Source organism: Aotus nancymaae, unplaced genomic scaffold, assembly GCF_030222135.1.
Source record: "Aotus nancymaae isolate 86718 unplaced genomic scaffold, 86718_ANA_hifiasm-v0.15.2.pri h1tg000010l, whole genome shotgun sequence".
NCBI lineage: Eukaryota > Metazoa > Chordata > Mammalia > Primates > Aotidae > Aotus > Aotus nancymaae.
This window is the reverse complement of record NW_026988421.1, coordinates 53,722,255-53,744,229: the sequence shown is the minus strand read 5'-3', so window position 1 is coordinate 53,744,229 and position 21,975 is coordinate 53,722,255. Positions and strand designations below refer to the sequence as shown.

The following is a 21,975-nucleotide window of genomic DNA, read 5'->3' as shown; positions in this document are numbered from 1 at the left end:
ATTTGCTATACTCAGGAAAAACCCAAATTTTTCATTAAAGGAATTACAATAAAATCAGTAACTTTTGCTTAAGAACCTCAGTTTAGATCGTACATTTCTTTTACTTAAAAAGAAAAATAATGTACTTACTTTTAAGATTCTGAAGTAACATGGCTAACAAAGTCATAAATTTTGAATATTGAATAACAGAAAAATCCATTCTTCTAGCCCACAAAAATCCAGATACATAATAATCTAGTAGAATGGCATCCTTTAAACAAGTTTCAAGGTTTTTGAAATTCAGAAAGATTCTGAGTTTTCTGCAAAATAAAAGAAAAATCCAGTCATTAAGTCAGATTAGATATTGAACCATTTCTTTCCTACGTTTTGAAAATAGGTCTTTTTCTTGAATGAAAATTCTATAATGCCCATAATCTGAAAATATTCAATTACATCAAATTTCATAAGACCAAAGTGACATTCAGACGAGATCGGGCATGTTCAGGGTGGTACGGCCATAGACCAAAGTGACATTCAGAAAAAGAAACAGAAAGACAGAATAATGAAGGGGGAGCACGCTCTATTTTTCCTTCCTCCTCTTCCTTATTTTCTAGTTCTCCTCATTCTTCCCCCTTCCTCTCCTTTCTTACCTGTTTATGTATAGCAATTTTACTACTATTTTTTCCTCTGAATTTCAATGTATTTTTTCATTTATAAAATTAAGTTTCTTTTATTTCTGAAAATGTTCTGAAACTAAATTGTTAAATATTCTGATATATGAAAGATATATATCTCATATATATGAGATATATCTATGAAATATATATATATATTTTTTGAGATAGGGCCTGCTCCATCAGCCAGGTTGGAGTGCAGTGGTGCAATCTTGGCTCACTGCAACCGCTGCCTCTCCAGTTCAAGAAATTCTCCTCCCTCAGCCTCTAGAGTAACTGGAATTACAGGTGCCTGCAACCATGCATGGCTAATTTTTTGTATTTTTAGTAAAGACAGGGTTTCACCACGTTGGCAAGGCTGGTCTTGAACTCCTGACCTCAAGTTATCTACCCGCTTCAGCCTCTGAAAGTGCTGGGATTACAGGTCTGAGCCACCGCACCGAGTTCATTCTGCTATATTTTAAAAAGAATTTCAATTATCCATATTTTAGTCATGTTTTCTAGAGTTTTAATTTTCTTTTCAACCTTAAAGATTTTTCAAGTCTGTTTCTTTTCATTTTGGATACTTTTACCATTACTATGTACCTTAGTATGTTTTCAGCAGGGTTATTCTGGGGGTGGCTCTAAATTTCCCCTCAAATTCTACAAGATCTTTCCTTTTCTACTCTTTCTTAAAAACATGTTTGATAATCTTTTATTTCTTTATCTCTTTCTTGAGATTTTTAAATCTCTGTTGTATGCTTTTTGTAAATGCTTCATATGTTTTAAAATTTATGGTAAAACATGTATTTTTTTGGTCTGCTCATGGTTATATCTTTCTAACGTATTTTATTTGCTATTTCTCTTTCCCACTCCTCTTCTATTTTTTTCTTACAGTGTCTTAGAATGCATATCCTTTGTTTATACCTTATCTTTGGATGAAGTGAGTTTTTGTCCTTGAATAGCTACTTTCAGCAAATACACTGGAGGTGAAGATGTGGTCATGTTACAAACTAGTAGGCATTTTCTGTATGAAGTAACTTTCTGTCAGTTATTCTAGCATTTATTCATTTATTTGTAATTGGTAAGGAAAAATAAAGAAAAGAATGGATAGACTCTCTTTATTATCATATATACAGTCAATTTCCTGTGATACAGAAAGGATCTGCTCCAAACCTACACACCTGGTCCTGCTGTTGCAGACAAGGGTTCCTGGAATGGCACTTAAGGGTTTCTCCTCCCAGGAGATTAAGCAGATATATATAGATATAGATATAGATATAGATATAAATTAACTCATTCTAAGCTCTCTGACTATGAGCATCCCTCTTTATATCTTCTCCTGCGTTCTGATTGATCTATCATGACTGTGGCTATCATCTTTCTGTTTTGTGATTTGGACCACTAGCATTCTCTTGGTTTTGACAAAGATGAAAGTGGTATTTCCTTGCTGTTTTTATGTGATTTCTGAGGGGGGTAATAGGTGTGTGACAACTTTTTACTGCCATCTTCAAAAATGCAAGGCCTTATTATTCTTAACATCAAAATAAATGACATAATCAGATTAATATATATAGCAGGATTAAACAAGTTTGGGAGCAAATAAATCTGATGTCGATATGTGTCTATTTCTTCAGCATTTCATCTACAGTGGTATCAGGATAGACCTCAAACCCAAAAGAGTTCAGATTATTCTAAGGCGATCATGGTAATTTCCCCCTTACCATAATGTCATTTAGTATATGGCATGTCTCAAAAATAATTATTGTTCTATGATGGGCATGCTCCTAAATAATTCTAAATAATTAATAACAGAGGATAAAGGTATTTTTTTCTGTTGAATAAAAATAAAAAACAGTAAACAAGTGGCTCTAGTTGCTACTGCCAAGTTATCTTGTAACCCTAAGAAAAATGGGTCCTAAGATTAGCCTCATTTCTTCATGATACTATTTAGACATTGACTCAATTAACCTTGAAGTTAATCTATCTCTGAGTTTCCTGTTATGTCATTTATAACAAACATGTATATATATGTATATGTGAGAACATGATATATTTTTAATTTTTAGGTCAATATGGTCAGTTTTTCATGTTGCATGTCACTACACATTTTGATACATTTTTTCAAGCATTCAACTCAACTGGCAGATATAGATGTCCTGATGGTGGTAGACGTCCTGATCCCTGGTGACTCTATTAGCTAGGGATCTTTCATTTGCATTGGACATCATTTGGCAAGATTTATTTCTCAATGTTTAATGTACAGTGTCATTTACTCTTAAGCGAAAGTCAGTAAGAAAACTTCTACAATAATGAAAACTTGTGGTATTGTTATGGGATAAATAAGTAGGCCAGTGGAATACGTAGAAAGCCCAGAAACAGACCCAATATACACAGGAGCCTGGTATATGGCAGAGGTAGTATTTCAAATCAGTAGAGGAAGTATAAATTCTTCAAAAATGGTGCTAGGAGAATTGGTTATCCAAATGGAAAATAAAATAAAATACCATCCCACATAATATATTAAAATAAAATCCAGGTTGGTTAAAGATTTAAATGTCAACAGCAAACATTACAAACTTTTAATAAAAAAAATTTCTGACATTTGGATAGGCCAAAATTTTTAAAAGTGACACCAAAAAATGCAAACCACAAAGAAAAAGACTAATAAATTGGTCTTTGTTAAACAGACAAAACACTTCTGGAGAATCAGAGACAAATCACATTGAAAAGACAAGCTGCAGACTGGGGAAAAATTGTAATGAACATAACTGAAAAACGATTAGTATTCAGCAAGGAAGGAGAAGTAGGAAGCCTTTCCATTCTTTAGTCTTATCAGTAGGATAGAAACCTAAATGCAGTTAATAATAGATCAGGATTCCCAAACGGGCTTTGATGTCCTCCATTGGTTAAGAATCTGAAGAGAAATGATTAATTAAGATCTTTCCAGCCTGGCCTGGTGGCTCACGCCTGTAATCCCAGCACTTTGGGAGGCCGAAGTGGGCAGATCATAAGGTCAGGAGTTTGAGACCAGCCTGACCAACATGGTGAAACCCCGTCTCTACTAAAAATACAAAAATTAGCCAGGCGTGGTGGCGGGCACCTGTAATCCCAGCTACTCAGGAGGCTGAGACAGGAGAATCACTTGAACCCGGGAGGCAGAGGTTGCAGTGAGTCAAGATCGCACCACTACATTCCAGCCTGGGCGACAGAGCAAGACTCCAACAAAAAGATCTTTCCAAAACTCCAATTATCTTTTGCAATAAATTCCCAAAATTGGGACTGCTGGGTTATACTGATCATGGTGAGATATGCTGCTAAACTTCCCTCCAGAAAGGGAAGTGCCAAATAAGTCTTTCATCAACACTACACAGGAATGTCCGCTTCTTTATACTCCAATCTAGTTTGGATTTTGTCCATAATCTTAATATCTATCAATCTAACAAAAAAAATTACTATCTTATGTATGTCTTTGCTTATTCATTAGATCGAATTTCTTTTTAATGTCCTCTATTGGTTACTTTTTCTTATAAATTTATCAAAGTTTTTTTGCAAACTTAGGGACATTAACCCTTTACATCTATGATACAAGTTTTTAAAAGCATTTTGTTATGAGCTATTTTTTAAAGCAATTTTCTTGTGATTATATGATTTTTGTGACAGTAATCCTGAAGTATTTGCACTCACTCACTCTCAATTTAAAATAGCATTACTATAAATAGGGGTCATCTGCTTCAATTCAATTTTATTTTTGGTGAGAAAAGGAAATTCAATTATTTTTTTTCTCATGTGCTTGCCTATTTTTGTTGACATGTTCTAGAATATTGTTTTAGTCTATTATTATGATATTATATTTTATTTTAATTTTAAATGGTCCACACTTACTGCCAGACTTCTTATATCACAATTTCTCATTGGCAGGTTTTGTTGTTTAAAATTCACCAATGAACTGATTTATCTTTCAGCTGGGTTATGAGGTAAATTTTTCAATAGGACCACATGAATACTGTATTTTCTGAGTTGTTCTATATATTGCAATGTCTTGTTGCCATTATAACTAAACAACAGACACAAATAGTATTTTATTTTGCAATCATATTCTCTCGACTTCCTAAATTTTGGCTACTTGTCACACTACTGAATTTTGGAGTCTAACCTTGCTAAGGAAAAGTCTGAGGCCTGTTATTCTCCTCTCTAGGTGACTTGCTTTAAATTTATTCCAGGAAAAAGGCAATACATGAGATTTTATTCTACTAAAATATTAAAATCAAAGCTTTTACGAAGTATAGATTATTTTTTCTGATTCACTATGTTGAAGGTTGAAGGTATATTCTAGTATCTTCAAATAATTGCTTTATCTATACTTTATATAAGTTTTCTTAAATTTGTCTTCCATATTATTGACTTGCTTTTCAGCAAGATAAGTTCTACATTGGTTTTATTCTTAGCCTTAGTTCCTTGCCTTGGTTCTAAAAGCTTCTTCTTCATATTTTTTTACCATTTTTTTTTTTTGGTCTCTTGTTCTGTGAATTTGATGCCCTCTTTAATTATTAGCTTTAACCTAACATTTTCTTCTGTTTCTAGCAGTTAGTTTTTCTTCTAAGTATACTCATCATCTGCCATCTGCACACTATGTATTTTAAACTAAATATTTGCCCTGAATATTTGCATATGTTCTTTGCTTTTTATTTTTACTTTTCAATGTTTAGTTGTGTTTGAATGACAGTAACTACTTGCCAAAGAATATTTTGGTGAAATCTCTGTGACCTCTTTCAACTTTGCTGTCCCCCACATCCCCTTCACCATTTTCCCTAATACCATTTGTCTCTTCGCTTTTAACTTCAACCACAGGGCTAAGGATTTACCATTTCCATTCTTTCCTCAGTCATTTCACTCCAAAGGAGATTATGTAAGGAGGCAATTGGAGCAAGAGACTGCTATGGTTTGAATGCAAAGTTTCCAGTATTTTACTGGCAAATATGTAAACTTTTTCTCTGCAAGAGGAGATGGAACAGGGGAGGGGGGAGAGATGGCCACAGCTGTAGCATGACAGAATGTAGGGAAAGAGAAAGATGATTCATTGTGTTTTAGAAAGTTTGGTATAGTGGTGATAGGTGATATACCTATCTATTTTGTCTCATCAAGAATTTGGGTTAAAATATCACAATATTCTTGCATGTTATTGACAATGGGGTGCATTTTACTTCTTAAATATGACATGCAGAAATAAGCCTCAAGGCAAGAGCTAAGTAGCTTATGGAGGCCCAGCTACCGAAAGATTATTAAAGATGTCTCAGTGTTATTTTTGTGTTTATATAGTTACTTTTAGTCCTTATTCTTTTTTAAAAAATTGAGATGGATCTATAAATAAAGTCAAGGTTACCTTAAAATATTTATGATTGATAGCAGCTAAGAGATCATGAGAAATGTACCCAGACATTTAACTGCTTAAAGTGAATTTCAGAAATATGTTTTAATGACACTTTAATGTTTCATTTGGTTGGCTGCTTTCATGGAGAGCAATTTTTAATTTTAAGAGGTAGGGAAATGTGCTGATTTCTAACTTTAATAGGCTTATAACTTTGTAGACTCTATGATTTTCACATACTTCTATCACTTGGTGATAGGATACTTAAACTGTATTTCTGTCATTTTGAAAAGCATATAACCCCCATTTATAATAATGGTATTTTAAATTGAAAGTGAGTGACTAATTTCAAATATTTCAGGATTACCATTACCAAAATCATGTAAAGAAACTCAAGAAAATTGTTTCACAAAGAAAAGGCTCCTAATATAATACTGATGTTATTTATCCAAAGATGATGTCTTAAAATTTGAGATCACATCAGGTGATTTCTACATTAATGAGACAGTCTAAAAAGGTCAACCTGCTATTGAACCTGGATGTTTTTACATTGCTAACTTCTGCATCACCTTCTGTATCGCTTACTGCATCCTAGGCCGTACCAACTAAAGATTAAATATATGCTCAGCATTTAGATATTTAACAACAAAGAGAGCCAATAATTTAAAAAATTCTTGTCACACAAAGTATAATACATAGCACAACTTACAATGTGAAGAACTAATTTTAAAAAGCACTTGTTTGCAACACTTTTTATTTAATATTAATTGTACTTAATATAACATCTTTTACTTGACATTTAATATAAACAAATGATGAACTGTATAAAATGTCTGCTATCTGCATTGTATTATTTTGCCTAGTATCAAATACCTAGTGTTTCACATTGCAATGATCAATGACATTTGGGGGTGCCTGGAAATGGAAAACAACATTCTATGTAAAGACATGATCAGTGGTATTAATATGACACATGCATTTTACTGATCAATTCTTACACTAAGAATCAAAATTCCTAGCAAACATTAATTTCTATAAAAATGGTAAAATCATCAGGAGATACTTGTTTAAAAGCTGTGAAATTTTAAATTCATTAATACTTGTAGAGATGCAGATAGTAAGCAGTATGGCCAATCACAGAACATCAATTTCTAACACAGATTGCCAGCGCTGGAGCTGAGCAGCTCAGGAAAAGGCCTGTCAGTGTTATTCACCTGCTCTTGATAAGCCTTCCCTTCTCAGATTTTTCTTCCAGCCAGGTCATCTGTCATATTCCCTTCTCAGTAGCAAGTCATCTTTATTCTATACATTTGTAAAATTTGTCAGTGATAACCACTGACAGAGTCATTTTCTATTTGTCTGTTATGGTTCACGACACCCTGCTTGTGTCCCGAGGACTGGCCTGCAGAGACCTGATAGCAGGATGGTACAGTCTAGCGCATGACATCATCCTTATTCTCCACACATTATGGTCAATTAGGCTTCCATTCTAAAATGAGATCATTTTTTAAATGGGTGATTACTAAAAACAACATTTAGGATATTATGTTGTTGGATGTATCTGACAAAAGTTCTAAATAGATGATCTATTATAGAAGTAAGTGGCCTAAAGAGTGAGATGTATATATATTAGAATTACTGCCTATAAATTCCATTGTAATCACATTTTTAAGTAACATGTATGCAATCAGAGTACTTAGTATAGTATTATGCCTGATAATAATATCACAGGTGGATGGCTAATAAAATCACAGGTGGATGGCTAGTATTCAAGATTTCCAATATAACAAAATGCTTTTTCCATTCTCATTACAGAAAACACAACTTACTCTTCTTACAATGAGGGAAAACATCCTTTAGGTTAATGTGCATACTGACAGTTTTATCAATGAAAGAGAAAAAAAGTAGAAGATGGCATACGCTAGAGCCTGCTTTTACCAACAAACCTCTGCTCTTGGTAAATATTAGTAACTTGGTTTACAATGTATTTTCTTCGTAAAGGAGACTGTTGTGTAGTGTAAAAAGTTCTTTGAGAATTTTTGTGTTTCAGAGTCCAGATATATTTCAGTGCATAACATTATAACAAATATTTTGAAAAAAGCTTAAATATGTAATCACAATCATTTATAGATGCAAAACTAGAACTGTTCTTCTATATGCGATTGTAACAGTGAAATGCTTACTCTTGAACTCCATCGACGTCCTCTGTTAACAAATCAGTGATTTGGGCAACTGACAGAAAATCCGGAGACAGAATCTTTTCATGCTCCTGGAATTCAGTGTCTCTCTACAAAAACACAATGCAGAGTGAGTTATTTCAATTGTACGTTTTATATATTATACCCCATAATATCAAAATTTGTTCTTATAGTCTAGTTGCTGTCAGAAAAAGACATTTAAAAACAACAATCTTTGAGATGATATTTTTTCTTTTCCATATTTATGCAATGGCACCTTTCACCTGAAAAGTCAAATGATCAGTCAATCTGTCCTTGGGGCATATGCACAACCGGGTGATGGTTTTCAATTCCACAGAAGTTTATTATCTACACATTCCTCATTGCATCCGGGACTCGTGAGTAGGCAAATACAAGCAAGAAAGATGTGCTAACCTCAAGTAGCTTAACATCCAGTGAGAGGAACAAACCTAGGGTGCTGTTACAAGAAGAAAAGAACACAAGTAAGCTATAATAAATGCGGCATTCAGTCTGAAAGAAGGGACAAATATAGGCACAAGACAAGGGAATTCTACAGAGAGGAGCTCAATAGGCTTTGCAGGGCTGGGTGTGGCCAATGCCCCATGTGAATGAACCAGTAACACCAAGGTTATGAAGATAGGATAGTTAGGAACAAGTTCCATAAACATCAGCAGTTCACAATGGTACCTAGGGTATATGAGAGGGACTAGTTGGACTTAGGTGGAAGTGGGCATTGTGAACGTATGGTGGAAGATCTTAAATTTAATGATTCAACAATTATGTATTGGGTGCTCACAAGGTACAGGACATTGTGCATCATAAATATTTTAGAACCTGGCTGGTTGAAGAACAGTAGTCTGAGAAGTTTGTTTCTAGTAACACAGACAATAGTGCTCAGAACCATGAAGGTTCTGAACAGGTAAATAACAAGACAAAGCTGTGTTTTAAGAAAGGGTAATCTACTGCAAGGTGAAGGAAAGACAGGAGCAGAGGAAGAGCTAAAGAGATCATTAAAACAGAGAAGGGATGAAGCATTGGACTGCTCTGGTCTCCTTGACCCTGTGGATGATAAGAAAGTGGTGAATGTAGTCATATCATGGGGGCCTAAAAGATGGGAGAAAGAATGGAGATTCTGTTTCTGAAATAGGTGACTTGGAGAAAGTGATGGCAATACTAATAATACATATATCACTTTTGTGTGAGTCACACAATGGTATCCTCTTTAGGCGGAGGAAGTGCTAAAAAGATTTCCCTAAGGCTGACACAGCCCTGTGCCCAAGTATATTGCCTGTGATTAGAGTCTAGTTTTAGTCCTTACTCACTCCTCAGCCAGGTGCTTTTGTTCAGAGCACCACCTGCACAACTGTACATGTCGTCCTTTTTAGACTAATAGAAATACAGTGTTGGAAGATGATGCTAGTTTTTAAATAGCAAGTTGATGAGTTTGATTTCAGCGGCTGAGTTTAAGATGGAATACTAATAGTGAGGAAGGAATGTTTAGAGTTTAATTAGAAATGTTGGAATCACAAAGGTCAAGTTTACAAACATTGGTTTAAGAGTCAATGGCAACCGTGAGAATGGATGTGACTGCTCGAAGTCAGGACATAAAGGGAAGAGCTGTAAAGGGGAGATGGAAGAGGAGACTGGGAAATAGAGGAAAGAGAGCAGCAGCTACACAAAAATAAAAAATTGTGAGATTTTGGGGGGCAAGAGGGCAAATGTTTTTCAGTTCAACCAATACTTATTGAGCCTTCCATGCAACTGAGTTCCAGGCAGCAAAAACTGCCTTACTATAGTTTACCAGATAACATACCAAATCCTTTTTCTTTTTCAAGAGTAGAAAAATTTCAAACCTACCACTTATTGGTAATGGTAATTGGCTTAATGTCTGCAATTTAATATTAAGTTATTATGCTACATTTTTATCTTTGAAAATCTAATTTAGAAATAAAATATGCTACATTATGAGCCACTTTTTTTGTAAGCTAGGGTGGGCCAATTAATCTAAACTAGGTCATATAATTAGATTATAAAATCATTGGGAAAAAAGTATTTTAGTATGCTGCATCTAGTAGGTACTCAGATACTTGCAAATTGAATTAAATTCACCCAGTTTTTGTTTAGGATACTGTTTTGATCTATAATATATGGATATATTTGTGTAAACGATTTTTGGTAATATATATTTTTATTTGTGGTAAAGTATAATTATTCCTATAGTGTCAATCCCATTAGATTGTAAATTCCTCAGGTATAGTCATTCAATCTTTTATTTCTTTTTAGAATTCCGCAGTTCCTGATATGTCAACATAGGTTGCTAACTGGCTGTCTAAATTCATCTTCATCATCTGATGACATTGTTGGATAGCGGAGCATGATGAAAAGCAGGACTTAGAGGAACTCCAGATCTCATGACAGTTTGACTACTGATTAATTTTATGACTTAAGGCAAGTCATTTGAACCTAAATTTGAATTCATATTAAATATCATTTTCATGTGTTTTAATACACACAAGATTGCTGTCATATTAATAATGAATAAAGATATACATGAAAAGTGAATTATACAGACATTCAGATCAATTTATCTGATTTGAAAAGTCTCTGGATAGGAGAAAAGTAGGTCACACAAGAACTATATGAAAGAGAATCCAGTATCTTAACCTTTTGGACAGTAATCATTTTAGCTAAAAGGCCTAATATTAGTGCCTCATTCTTTTACTAAAATTTGCAGGCTTAAGATAATCATCTTTTAGGGGAGTTTGCCTCTGGGTTTTTTCTTTTGTTTTAAATTATATTCTTGGACCTATTTTAAACCAGACCTCTTTTTTGTTTGTTTATACAGTGCCTTGCTTGAGAAGGATATCAGATGGCTAAAAATGTTTAATCTTTCAACATGTACATTCTGCTTTGTAAAAATTAAAGATATAATAGAAAATTCATAAATAAGCTAAAATATGTGGATATGTAATTGTGGCTTTCTCTGTAAAATTAAATCTCCAGCTAGGAAAATATGTAAGCTAAATGGCACTGTTAATTCATTTTATTCCACCACTTGGTGGATTTTAGGAGTTATTCCAAGAGCAATAAAACTGTAAGTCTGATATTATCTGCCAGATAATGTTTTCCTCTAATTTTTCCCTCTCTAATGTCAACTAAACTTTTCACATTTGTATATATTTTTTGTTTCTAGAATGTAAACTTTTAGGGCCATCTTTGTATCCATCACTGGTAGTGCTTTATATGAAAAAGATTCTTAATAAGTACTCACCAAAAGAAAGATAACAGATTTCACCAAAGATTACTGAGGAGAAGTTTCCTAGTCACAGAGGTCATACACTGGTCTGTAAATTCTACACTTGAAAGGGTTTTTTTTTGTTTTTCTTTAAAGCCTGAAAACAAATGAACTAAGGAGCAGGAGCAGTGCTATGCTAAGCCATGTTGGAACCGAAGCAAAAGGAAAAATCAGTAATACAGATCTGGTCTTTACTGAAAATTTTAATCCATCAGGGATTTTTTGGAGACATTGTTTGATTTTTTTTAAAGTATTGCATTAAAATAGAACTTCTTGACTACTGAGTGTTTTTGGCATTTCCTTAAATTCTGTGCCCAATGAGAGTGCCTCATTCACCTTACCATAGTCTTGCTATGAAGCTAAAAAGCCAGTATTTTTAAAAACAACAATAAAAAAAGTGAAAGAAGAATAAGTAAAATCAAGAGCTGACTCCTTAGAATAGATAATAAAATAGGCAAATCTTTGGCAAATGTGACTAAAACATAAAGAAAATAATTTTGTGTCACATTCAGTGACAATACATTTGAAAATTTTAAGAAAATGAGTGATTTCTTGGGAAAATGTAAGTTTTCAAAATTGACCCAGGGTAGATGAGAAAATTGATCTGATCAAACATGAACTAAACTGGAAGTCTACTTTCTAAAAAGTCACCATACCCAGATGGGTTTATACTTGTAGTTTTACTTATTAATCAAAGAACACATAAATTCAATGTCAGTCTAATAACTATAGACTATAGCGAGTTCATTTTTAAGAAGCCAGCATAGTCTACACACAAAACCCTGAACTAACAAAAAAGGAAATTATAAACCAAAATCACAAATCAATGCAGATGCAAAAATTATAATTAAAATACATCTTAGAAGATTAAATCTTAAAATATACTAAAAGAATTACAAGCTATACTTATGACCAAATCAGATTAATTTTAAAGATTCAAGGATGGATCATCATTAACAGGTCTAATATAATTTTTATGCCAAATTAAATGGTACAAATTATATACATATTTAAATATATAATAAATAGGCACTTACTAAGATTCAGCAGCAAAACTCCCAGTAAAATATGAAAAGAAAAAAATGCTAAACATGAAAAAGACTATTTGCCAAAATCATATTGCAAGCATCATATTGAGTAGTGAAATCCTAAGTCATTCTTATGAAAACAAGGAACTAAAAAAAGGTTATGGATGCCAACATTATTGTAATTCAACACACTATAGAGGTTCTAACTAATACAATAAGAAAACTAAATATGTAACTTAAATAGCAGAAATGAGGAAATTTGAAAATCTTTATTTGAAGATTATATGGTTGCATACCTAAGAAAGCTGACATTGTACTATCAAAAAAGTTATTACTAATAAAAAATTTGGTAAGATGGTTTTATATATCATAAATATATAAAAGCCAGTTTTTTCCTTTATAAGAGGCTAATTAGAAACAGAAATGGTAAAAACTTGATTGAATTATATTTGGTTAGAAATACAATGTGAAAAGTATAGTATCTATATAAAGAAACTATAAAACTTCATTAAAAGTTCAAGAACAAGGCTTGATAAAAGAGATTTATTAAAAACTTTCAAATTCCAAGAACTAAATCCTTCCTACATTATGTATGTAATGTAATGACAACCTCAAACCCCAGTGAGATTATTCTGGAACTTTACAAAATAACTTTTTAGTTCCTATGGAAGAAGACATAATTGTAAAACAAAAATAGTGAAAGTGACCTTTCCAAAATAGGTTTAAAAAAATGACTATAAAATGACATGATATTGACACAGTAATGAACAGTCAGTGGAAAAGCATAGAGGATCCAAAAATTTATTTTATGTAGATAAGTATGTGTGTATATATATATACACACACATATTTAAAATTTAAAAATTTAAATGTATATAATTTATAATATAATTATATTTATATGTAATATATAAAATTTATATATAACATAATATATACTATACACACATTTTTGGATTCGCTATTCTCTTCTGCTGCCTATTTTGTCCATTCATATATACATATAATGTGATAGCAACAGTCTGTTCTCAATGAGAAGAGACAAGATAGTTTAGTAAATGAAGCTGACATAATTGGTAATTCACTTCTAGAAGGAAATAAAATTAGATCCTCATTTCAAATATTAAAAAATACTAACTTGCTAGTCCAGGGAGGGGATCCAAGATGGCGAGCAGGAGCAGCTCTGGATTGCAGCTCCCAGGGAGAGCGCAGAGGGTGAGTGGTCGCCATTTCCAGACATATTTTTATTGCCCACAGACCAGGAGATTCCCGGGTGGAGAAGCACCACGGATCTCCAGTGTGGCTGTTTCGGCTGGCGGGGTTGGTTTCCTCACAAAAAGCTCACATGGATCTGGGCGCTCTTTCAGTTGGTGGCTTGAGTCCCTGGTAGTCTCCTTCAAGTCAAAAAAAGGGGACTGAAACAGGGAGCCAGGCCAGGAGATTCCCAGGTGAAAAAGCGCCATGAGCCCCCAGAGTGGCTGTTTCAGCCAGTGCAGCTGGTCTCCACGCAATCCAGGCGCCATTTAAACTGGTAACTGAAATGCCTAGGAGACAGAGTAGCCCATTCAACTGAAATAAAAGGGGTCTGAGGCAGGGAGCCAGGTGATCAGGCTCTGCCAGTCCCACGCACACAAAGACCAGCAATTTGAAATGCTCCGGATTGAGAGTTTCACAGCAAGCTCAGCTGAACCCGGGACAGTCCAGCTCTGTGGGGGAGGGGCGTCCGCCACTACCGAGGCAGCCTGCTACTATTGAGGCAGCCCGCCACTGCAGAGGCAGTCTGCCATTACAGAGAGAGTCTGCCGTTACAGAGGTGGGCTGCCATTGCCGAGGCAGTTCTAACTATACCCCTATAAACAGGACTGCAGGGAAGTTCACACGGCAGCTGGGCAGAGCCCACAGCAGCTCAGCAAAGCCTCTGCTGACTAGGCTGCCTCCTCGCTGGGCAGGGCATCCCTGAAAAAAAGGCAGCAACACAACAGAAATTTATAAATAAAGCCCTACCTTCCTGGGACAGAGCACCTGGGGGAAAAAAAAGGCGGTTATGAGTTCTGTTGCAGCAGGCTTAAACGTACCTGCCCAGCAGCTCTGAATGGAATAACGGAGCTCACAGCACAGCACTTGAGCTCCTATAAAGGACAGACTGTCTCCTCAAGCAGCTCCCCAACCCTCGTATATCCAAAGAATCACCTCATAAAGGAGAGCTCAGACTGACATCTGTCAGGTATCCTTCTGGGACAAAGATAGCAGAAGAAGAAACTGGCAGCAACCCTAATTGTTCTGCAGCCGCTGCAGGTGAGCCCCCAGGCAAGCAGGGCCTGGAGTGGACCTCAGCAGTCTTACAGCAGAGGTGCCTGACTGTTAGAAGGAAAACTAAGAAACTTAAAGAAATAACTTCATCAGCAGCAAACAGGACATCCACTCAGTGACCCCATCTGAAAGTCACCAACTACAAAGACCACAGGTAAATAAATCCACAAAGATGGGAAGAAACCAGTACAAAAAGGATGAAGACACCCAAAACCAGAACGCCTCTCCTCCTCCAGGGGATCACAACTCCTTACCAGCTAGGGAACAAGGCTGGATGGAGAATGAGTCGATGAATTGACAGAAATAGGAACACTTTTACACTGTGGTGGTAGTGTAAATTAGTTCAACCATTGTGGAAGATAGTGTGGCAATTCCTCAAGGACCTAGAAATAGAAATTCCATTTGACCCAGCAATCCCATTACTGGGTATATATCCAAAAGATTATAAATCGTTCTATTATAAGGACACATGCACACAAATGTTCATTTCAGCACTGTTTACAATAGCAAAGACTTGGAACCAACCCAAATGCCCATCGATGATAGACTGGACAGGGAAAATGTGGCACATATACACTATGGAATACTATGCAGCCATAAAAAACGATGAGTTCATGTCCTTTGTAGGGACATGGATTAACCTGGAGACCATCATTCTCAGCAAACTGACACAAGACAGAAAATCAAACACCGCATGTTCTCACTCATAGGCAGGTGTTGAACAATGAGAACACATGGACACAGGGAGGGGAGCATCACACACTGGGGTCTGTGGGGAGGGGGAACTAGTGGAGGGACAGTGGAGGGTGAGGAGTTGGGGAGGGATAACATGGGGAGAAATGCCAAATATAGGTGATGGGGAGGAAGGCAGCAAACCACATTGCCATGTATGTACCTATGCAACAATCTTGCATATTCTTCACATGTACCCCAAAACCTAAAATGCAATAAAAAAAAATAAATAAAAATAAAAAATTACTAGACTTGCTAAAGACTAAACTTCATAGAAAAATAAAATTTTAAATATTAGAAAAATTTTAAAGATTATTTGTGCCATCTAGGGAGGAAGACAGAAGGGAGAGGAGGAGCAGGACATTTTAAACAAGACAGTAAACCCAAATACTGACAGTAAGAATGACAAGCCTAAGTGCTGTTAACATCTCCATGCTACAGCCAGAATTTGCTACAGGTTCTAAGTGTCTGATAAATACGACTACTGTGTACTCACACTTGGAGGTCCATTAGTACTATTTTCTCAACAATATTTTAAGAGACTTTTTTGGCATTGTCCCCATAGCCTGCATAGGTTGATCTGTACTATGTGATCACAATGTGTTCACTTATGTTGAATGATTCATAATTTCAAGAAATACTTCTTGAATGACACTGATGTTGTAGGAAACTGATCATTTTGCTGCTCAATTGAGCCCTGAGTTTTCTCTGTAATGATTGAGTGGGGTCTGTTTTCTACAGTCTGGAGGGACACCTAATATAGAGAGAATTGTCTATGGCTTGCTCCAGGATGCGTTGATGATCTCCTAGACAAGTTGCATCATCTTTTCCCTCAAAATTAAATAAACATCCTGTCCTGATAAAGCCCTGAATGCATTGAGTAATTGTCACCTATTGGGTGTGGTAACACTTTAAGAGACATTATTCAGAAGAAGAAATTGGGAAACAACCATTTGTGTTTTCTTTTAGGTCTCTGATGGAAGTTGAAGTATATTCCTTGTAGGTGTACTACTTATGATTCCATTTCCTAGATATTTTTGAAGATATTAAGAAAGTCAATAGATGAACAAATTATTGATACAGGACTGATCACTAAATTCCAAGTACACATTTATAAACTCCTTTCACTTACAGGTCTATGCATAACAAACATTTATTTGCAGATTTTTGTCATTTTTTTTCTGTTATGCATTTATACAGATAACTGCCAAAAGTTTAGTCTTACCATTTAAAGGGAGGCATTTCCTCCAATATTACTAAAAAACTCTGGATATTGAACTCAGAAGGCTGGCAAGCAGGACTTATTCAATGTCACAGAAAAAATTATTTCCCTGGATCTGCATCTCATATCTGCTTGTTCACAGTAACTCATACAGTAGATTTTAATCTATGATAACTACCTTTTCTGGCATGCCTCAGACCGCCCATGATTTTAATTAGTCATCATAATTTATTGAGTGCCTACTATGTGATTGGGATAATTACTTCTAGGTATTGGCCACAAGCAATAAGTGGGAAACGTCAGATTACTGGAAACTTATGCTTTATTTCTGATAGACTGGGCAAGAAAGGAAATAATTCAGTACTGTTTGGCTCAGTTGACTACATGGGCTACTGGCTAAGTCATTTCGGATACAGAATTTATTAGAAAGACACCATAAGGGATTAGTTGTTGGGGGATCAACACTGTAAAGAATCTGATCTGAGAAGAACCTTTCAGTATTTACCTAAAAAGTGGTGGCCTTGGGAACAGACCACAAAAGAGATCTTGCCATCTTTTCTATCTAACATCTGAAACCCCCAATCAGCACAAATGGGTGGCAGGAAGGACTTGTTTTAAAGAATGACACAGATCTATGGATCAACTATATTCCCCATGAACTTCAGGAACTCTGCTTTCATTAAAACGGAAAATGCAGTTTCCACCAAGCAGTGAATTAGCATGTTATCTTAGTAAATGAGCACTGCTAATTGAGTCCCTGTTATAACTTGATTTCTTCTGTTTGTTACTAAGTGATTGAGCACATCCTGAATTACATGTCATGAGAATACCTGCTCCCCGAAGAAGCTGACAAATGTGCAAGCTGACAATCCTAAGAGGCAGATAATCATCTCAGGTCTATAACTAGCTCATTCATCTGACTCAACCATTATAAAATGATTTCTTTTTTCCTGAAGCATAGCACTTCTTTTCATCTTTTAAAAAAATTACGTATTTTTTTAAAGTGCAGATTCCTTAAAACACCGAATGATCCGTCTTTTTGGAAAGGACATGACCTACATGGGTGAGGTATGTGTACACACTGACAATTGTGCATTGTCTTATGCTTGGTATTATTTAAATAACACAAGTTAATTGGAAAATTTCCTATGCTACTTTTGAAATTGTATTACTTACATTGGAGATCACAAGGGAGTAATTGGCTTAGTAACCAGTTTATCACATTAAAATGTACTTTTAATGTCTGCTAATTTCAAAAGGCTCATATGAGAGTCCACATGCCTTAGCGATCTGTGTTTAGTATTAGTAGGAATCTCGATTGGGAACAGCTTACATATCTCTGAGCCAGGTGTGGAATTACTGGCTCTCTGTGTTTCCTCATTTATAAAAATTGCAGCTAATACTTATCTTCTGCACAAAGATTGTCGTTTAGATCAACGAATAAGGAAGTCAAGCAAAGCAATGTTAATTCAGACATGATTATTCACCTTTAGAACCTTAACAAAACGGAGAGAAAAAAAACTTCCTAGGAACAATAATGGTAGACTCTGTATGCAAAGATACAAGCATTTTTTGGTAATATCTGGCACCGCAGATGTGTTCTTAAAATCTCAGGGTATTAAGTTTATGAGTAAAGTTACTTAAAACCTACTCATTATTGAGAGTTGGTGATGGGAGGGGCCTAAAGAGCAACCTTTTGTCACACAGGAGGCCACTGGTGTCCAAGGAGATTAAATAACTTTCCTGAAGTCGAGTTGATGAGCAACTAAAGCCACAACCAGAAGACCGATTTTCAGCCAGTGTCCTTTGACCTGCATCTATTTGTTTAGAAAAATGGCAAAATAATAGAAACATTATCCTTCTAATAGTAATCAGTACATCACCAGTAAACAGCTATTATTTCATGACACCTTTTGAGCAATCGCAACTGTGATCATTACAGAATTAGTAGCAATTTCAAAAAGAGACTGGTCCATTAAAAAATCTGAGATCACTTATTTTACTTAGAATTAAAAAAAAAAAAAAAAAACTGCGGTAGAAGCGCGTGGTTATGAGGGCGTTTGGGTACGGAGCCGTCCAATGGAAGAATTCATACAATTTAGACTCGCTGGCACCGTGCACGGCGCGCCGGGGCTGGCTGGGGGACACCGGGCAGCAGAGGGTGTCGGGGACCCCCGCGCCGCTCCTGGGCCGCTCCCAGCCCCGCCGCCTTCCCAGGCCGCTTCCCCGCCAGCGCCAGACGTGCGGCGTCTCTTCAGAGACCGGACTCGGCTGGGCCGTGGACTCCGAGGGCGGGGAATGGGCGCTCGGAGGCCGCTGGGACCCGCAACGGGACCGGGAAGGGAAAGGGGCGGCGTACCTCCGATTCGGGCGTGGTTCCCGCTGGGGTCGGCCCTGCCGGGGTCGGCCCCCAAGGAGTCGTCCCCTGCGACATCGCCGCAATCTCGGCCGGGAGAAGCGGCCCCTCGTCGCCTAGGCAACCGGGGTGGGGGCGGCGTCACTGGGCCTGGGAACAGATCCCAGCGGAAGGCGGCGGCGGCGGGCCCGAGCCTCCGCCCCCCGGGGGACAGGGCTGGGGACCACGCCCAGGAACAGGAGGCCGGGAGAGTGGCCGACAGCAGCCTGCTGCAGAGTCTCTGAATCCTCTGGGAGAGACAGAGTCGTTCCTTTTAGTAGGAGTGAAAGAGGGGAAAAGGCAATTCAAGTAGCAATAATTTAAATGAAATGGTATATGTCAAAGTGCCCAATGCTGGCACATTGCAACTTTCAACAAATATTAAAGTAAGATATATATTAGAACTTTAACCACTGATTGATGTTTGATACTAAGCAATCATTGTAAATTTTAAAGTAGCATGATGGCATTGTGGTCATGTTTAGAAGGAAAAATATGTCTTTATCTTTTAGAGATACATACTGAACAATTTAGTGGTGATTAAATTTTATAAAATCGGTGATTTACTCCAAAATAATGAGGGAGAGGCAAAGGAAATGAGTGGAGGTATAATAGATGAATCCAAATTAGGTATGTGAATAAAGGAGTTCAGTTAGTATAGCATTCGTTCTATTTTTGTACATGTTTGAAGTGTTCCACAACAAAAACATTGAAAAACAATAAGAAATATCACATGGTAGCATGAGTATTCTTGACTCTTTGAATGATGAACGCCTGCTTTGAAAAGGAAATGTACGTGGCTTGTATGGACCTGCATGGAGGTTGCTATGCAGGACACTTATTGTAAAAATCAGACACTATTTAAGTGCTTCAGTTTCCCCATCTGTTAAATGAGATGACAGTATTGGTCTCAAAACATGACTGTGAGAATTTAACTGGTTTATATATATATGAAAAATCAGCCTTGACAGCTAGTAATGGTCTGTTTGGTATTATTAGTGTTAATATTAATGCTGTGCTTCTCTTGACGTTAGTCCATCCTGTACACAGCTGCCAGGATAATATTTCATCATGATCCTCTCCTTTATATTAGTCCATTGTCATTTAGACCAGATTTAACACATTTGCTTTATATAACCTCATGATAATTGTGCCTTTCCTTCAAATTGTCTCATAGTTCAAAGTATACAATTTGTACTGTCAACCTGTGTTTATGAGTCGTCTCTAGTCTGGCAAATGTATGGCCCATCTTTTCAAGTGGGTTTTATTTACTGTTTCCCTTGATATTTTCACTTCTGAAGGAGCAAGTTTAGTTCTCAGTACAAATAATGCAGGCAACTCCATTTAAATAGGACCATATTAAAATTTCTTCAGTTGGTGAAAATGTAGTCACTTTTTAGTGATTGCTAGAGTTAAAACAAGAGCCACCACCTCAGAAACTCATTACAGTGCTTAATTTTTGTTTCATTGTTTCTTTCTGATCACTACTACCCAGAAATTGAAAATAGCTGGTCACCTTTTTTGAGGTAAGGACCTTTCCTCATTCCTTGAATTTAGTGTTTGGTGAAATGATAAAGCATTTATTTCTCTAATATGGAGTTCTAGTTTTCTCAAAGATTTGGTTTACTTTTCAGGCCTTTAATTTTGCTGCCATTTGTTTGACAGTTTTTAGGTTTTCTTCTCCCGTTTTTGGTTTTGGACCCCAGAACGAGATGGAGAACTCCATTAAAGATGGAATCAATTCTAACAGTAACAGGAGGGTTACCTCAGGGAGAGGGGAATTATTTTGTAGGAATTACAGTTTTACTTTAAAAAATGTAATGTTGTAATTTGTTAGAGAAGTCAGTTTTGAGGAGGTAATTTAATTTTGTGGGACACAAATGTTTTGCTCAGTAAGGAGTGGTGTTGAAAACCCATTAGCCTGAAGGTTACTTTTAATTTGCACAAGTTGAAGCTGATTTTACCCTCCCATTTCTTTTGTAGATAGGTGCCAACAAGTAAGACAAATCTCAGTAGGTGATATGCTTTCTTAAATGGAAAGGTCAGTTAAGTCTTCCTTCCTAGGTCTCTTTTGAAGATAAAGGCCTCTAACCAAAGCCTGCAAAATTCCGTTTGTTATCGTAGTCTATTGTTTTAGGACTGGAAGAGAAAAGGAAGCATATGGGTCTTGTAATTCACAGCTATTTTTGTAAAAGATCACTGACTTTTACCACATCACATTGAAATATGGGGTAGCTTGATATTACTTGATCAATTCAATTGATTCCTGTTCTAAAGAAAGTTTTCCAATCTACATATCCATAAACCTGTGAGTTGCACAACACTTTATAAATAAATCAGTTTCTCTTGAAGAGGGGCATTGTCATAATTTTACCAGTTGAACCAAATATTGGATGTTTAAAATGAAGCATGCTTTTATACCAGAAAAACACTCAGGAAAAGGCTAGATAATGTTATAATGGATATTGATGGTCCAGTGTGGCAATATTTGGCAATGAATAATGACAGATTTTAACTGTGTTCTTAGGGTGAGTAAACATTTCTACTCCATTCTTCGTGGTTCCTGTGTCTCTGGCTCATTTTATTATTATTATTTTTTATTTTTATTGTTTTGAGATGGAGTCTTGCTTCTGTTGCCCAGGCTGGAGTACAGTTGTGTGATCTTGGCTCATGGCAACCTCCGCCTCCTGGGTTCAAAGGATTCTCCTGCTTCAGCCTCTGCAGTAGCTGGGATTAGAGGAGCCTACCACCACGCCTGGCTAATTTTTGTATTTTTCGTAGAGATGGGGTTTCAC

The 21,975-nt window shown here is 36.2% G+C and overlaps 1 protein-coding gene across 4 annotated transcripts in view; it reads right to left on the bottom strand.

The window, feature by feature from the left end:
* Nucleotides 1-19,263, bottom strand: part of CABCOCO1 (ciliary associated calcium binding coiled-coil 1) — a 102,556-nt gene extending 83,293 nt beyond the window's left edge. For 2 of the 4 annotated variants that reach the window (XM_021675770.2, XM_064374163.1), the window contains exons 1-3: nucleotides 19,145-19,263; nucleotides 8,184-8,287; nucleotides 130-299 (exon numbers count right to left, since the gene is read on the bottom strand). In XM_021675770.2, coding sequence (XP_021531445.2) covers nucleotides 130-299; nucleotides 8,184-8,287; nucleotides 19,145-19,219 — 349 coding nt within the window. In that variant the 5' untranslated portion in view covers nucleotides 19,220-19,263. The remainder of the gene's footprint in view (nucleotides 1-129; nucleotides 300-8,183; nucleotides 8,288-19,144) is intronic. The other 2 variants (XM_064374164.1, XM_064374165.1) reach the window with 1 other exon arrangement.
* Between the last annotated feature and the right edge of the window lie 2,712 nt (nucleotides 19,264-21,975).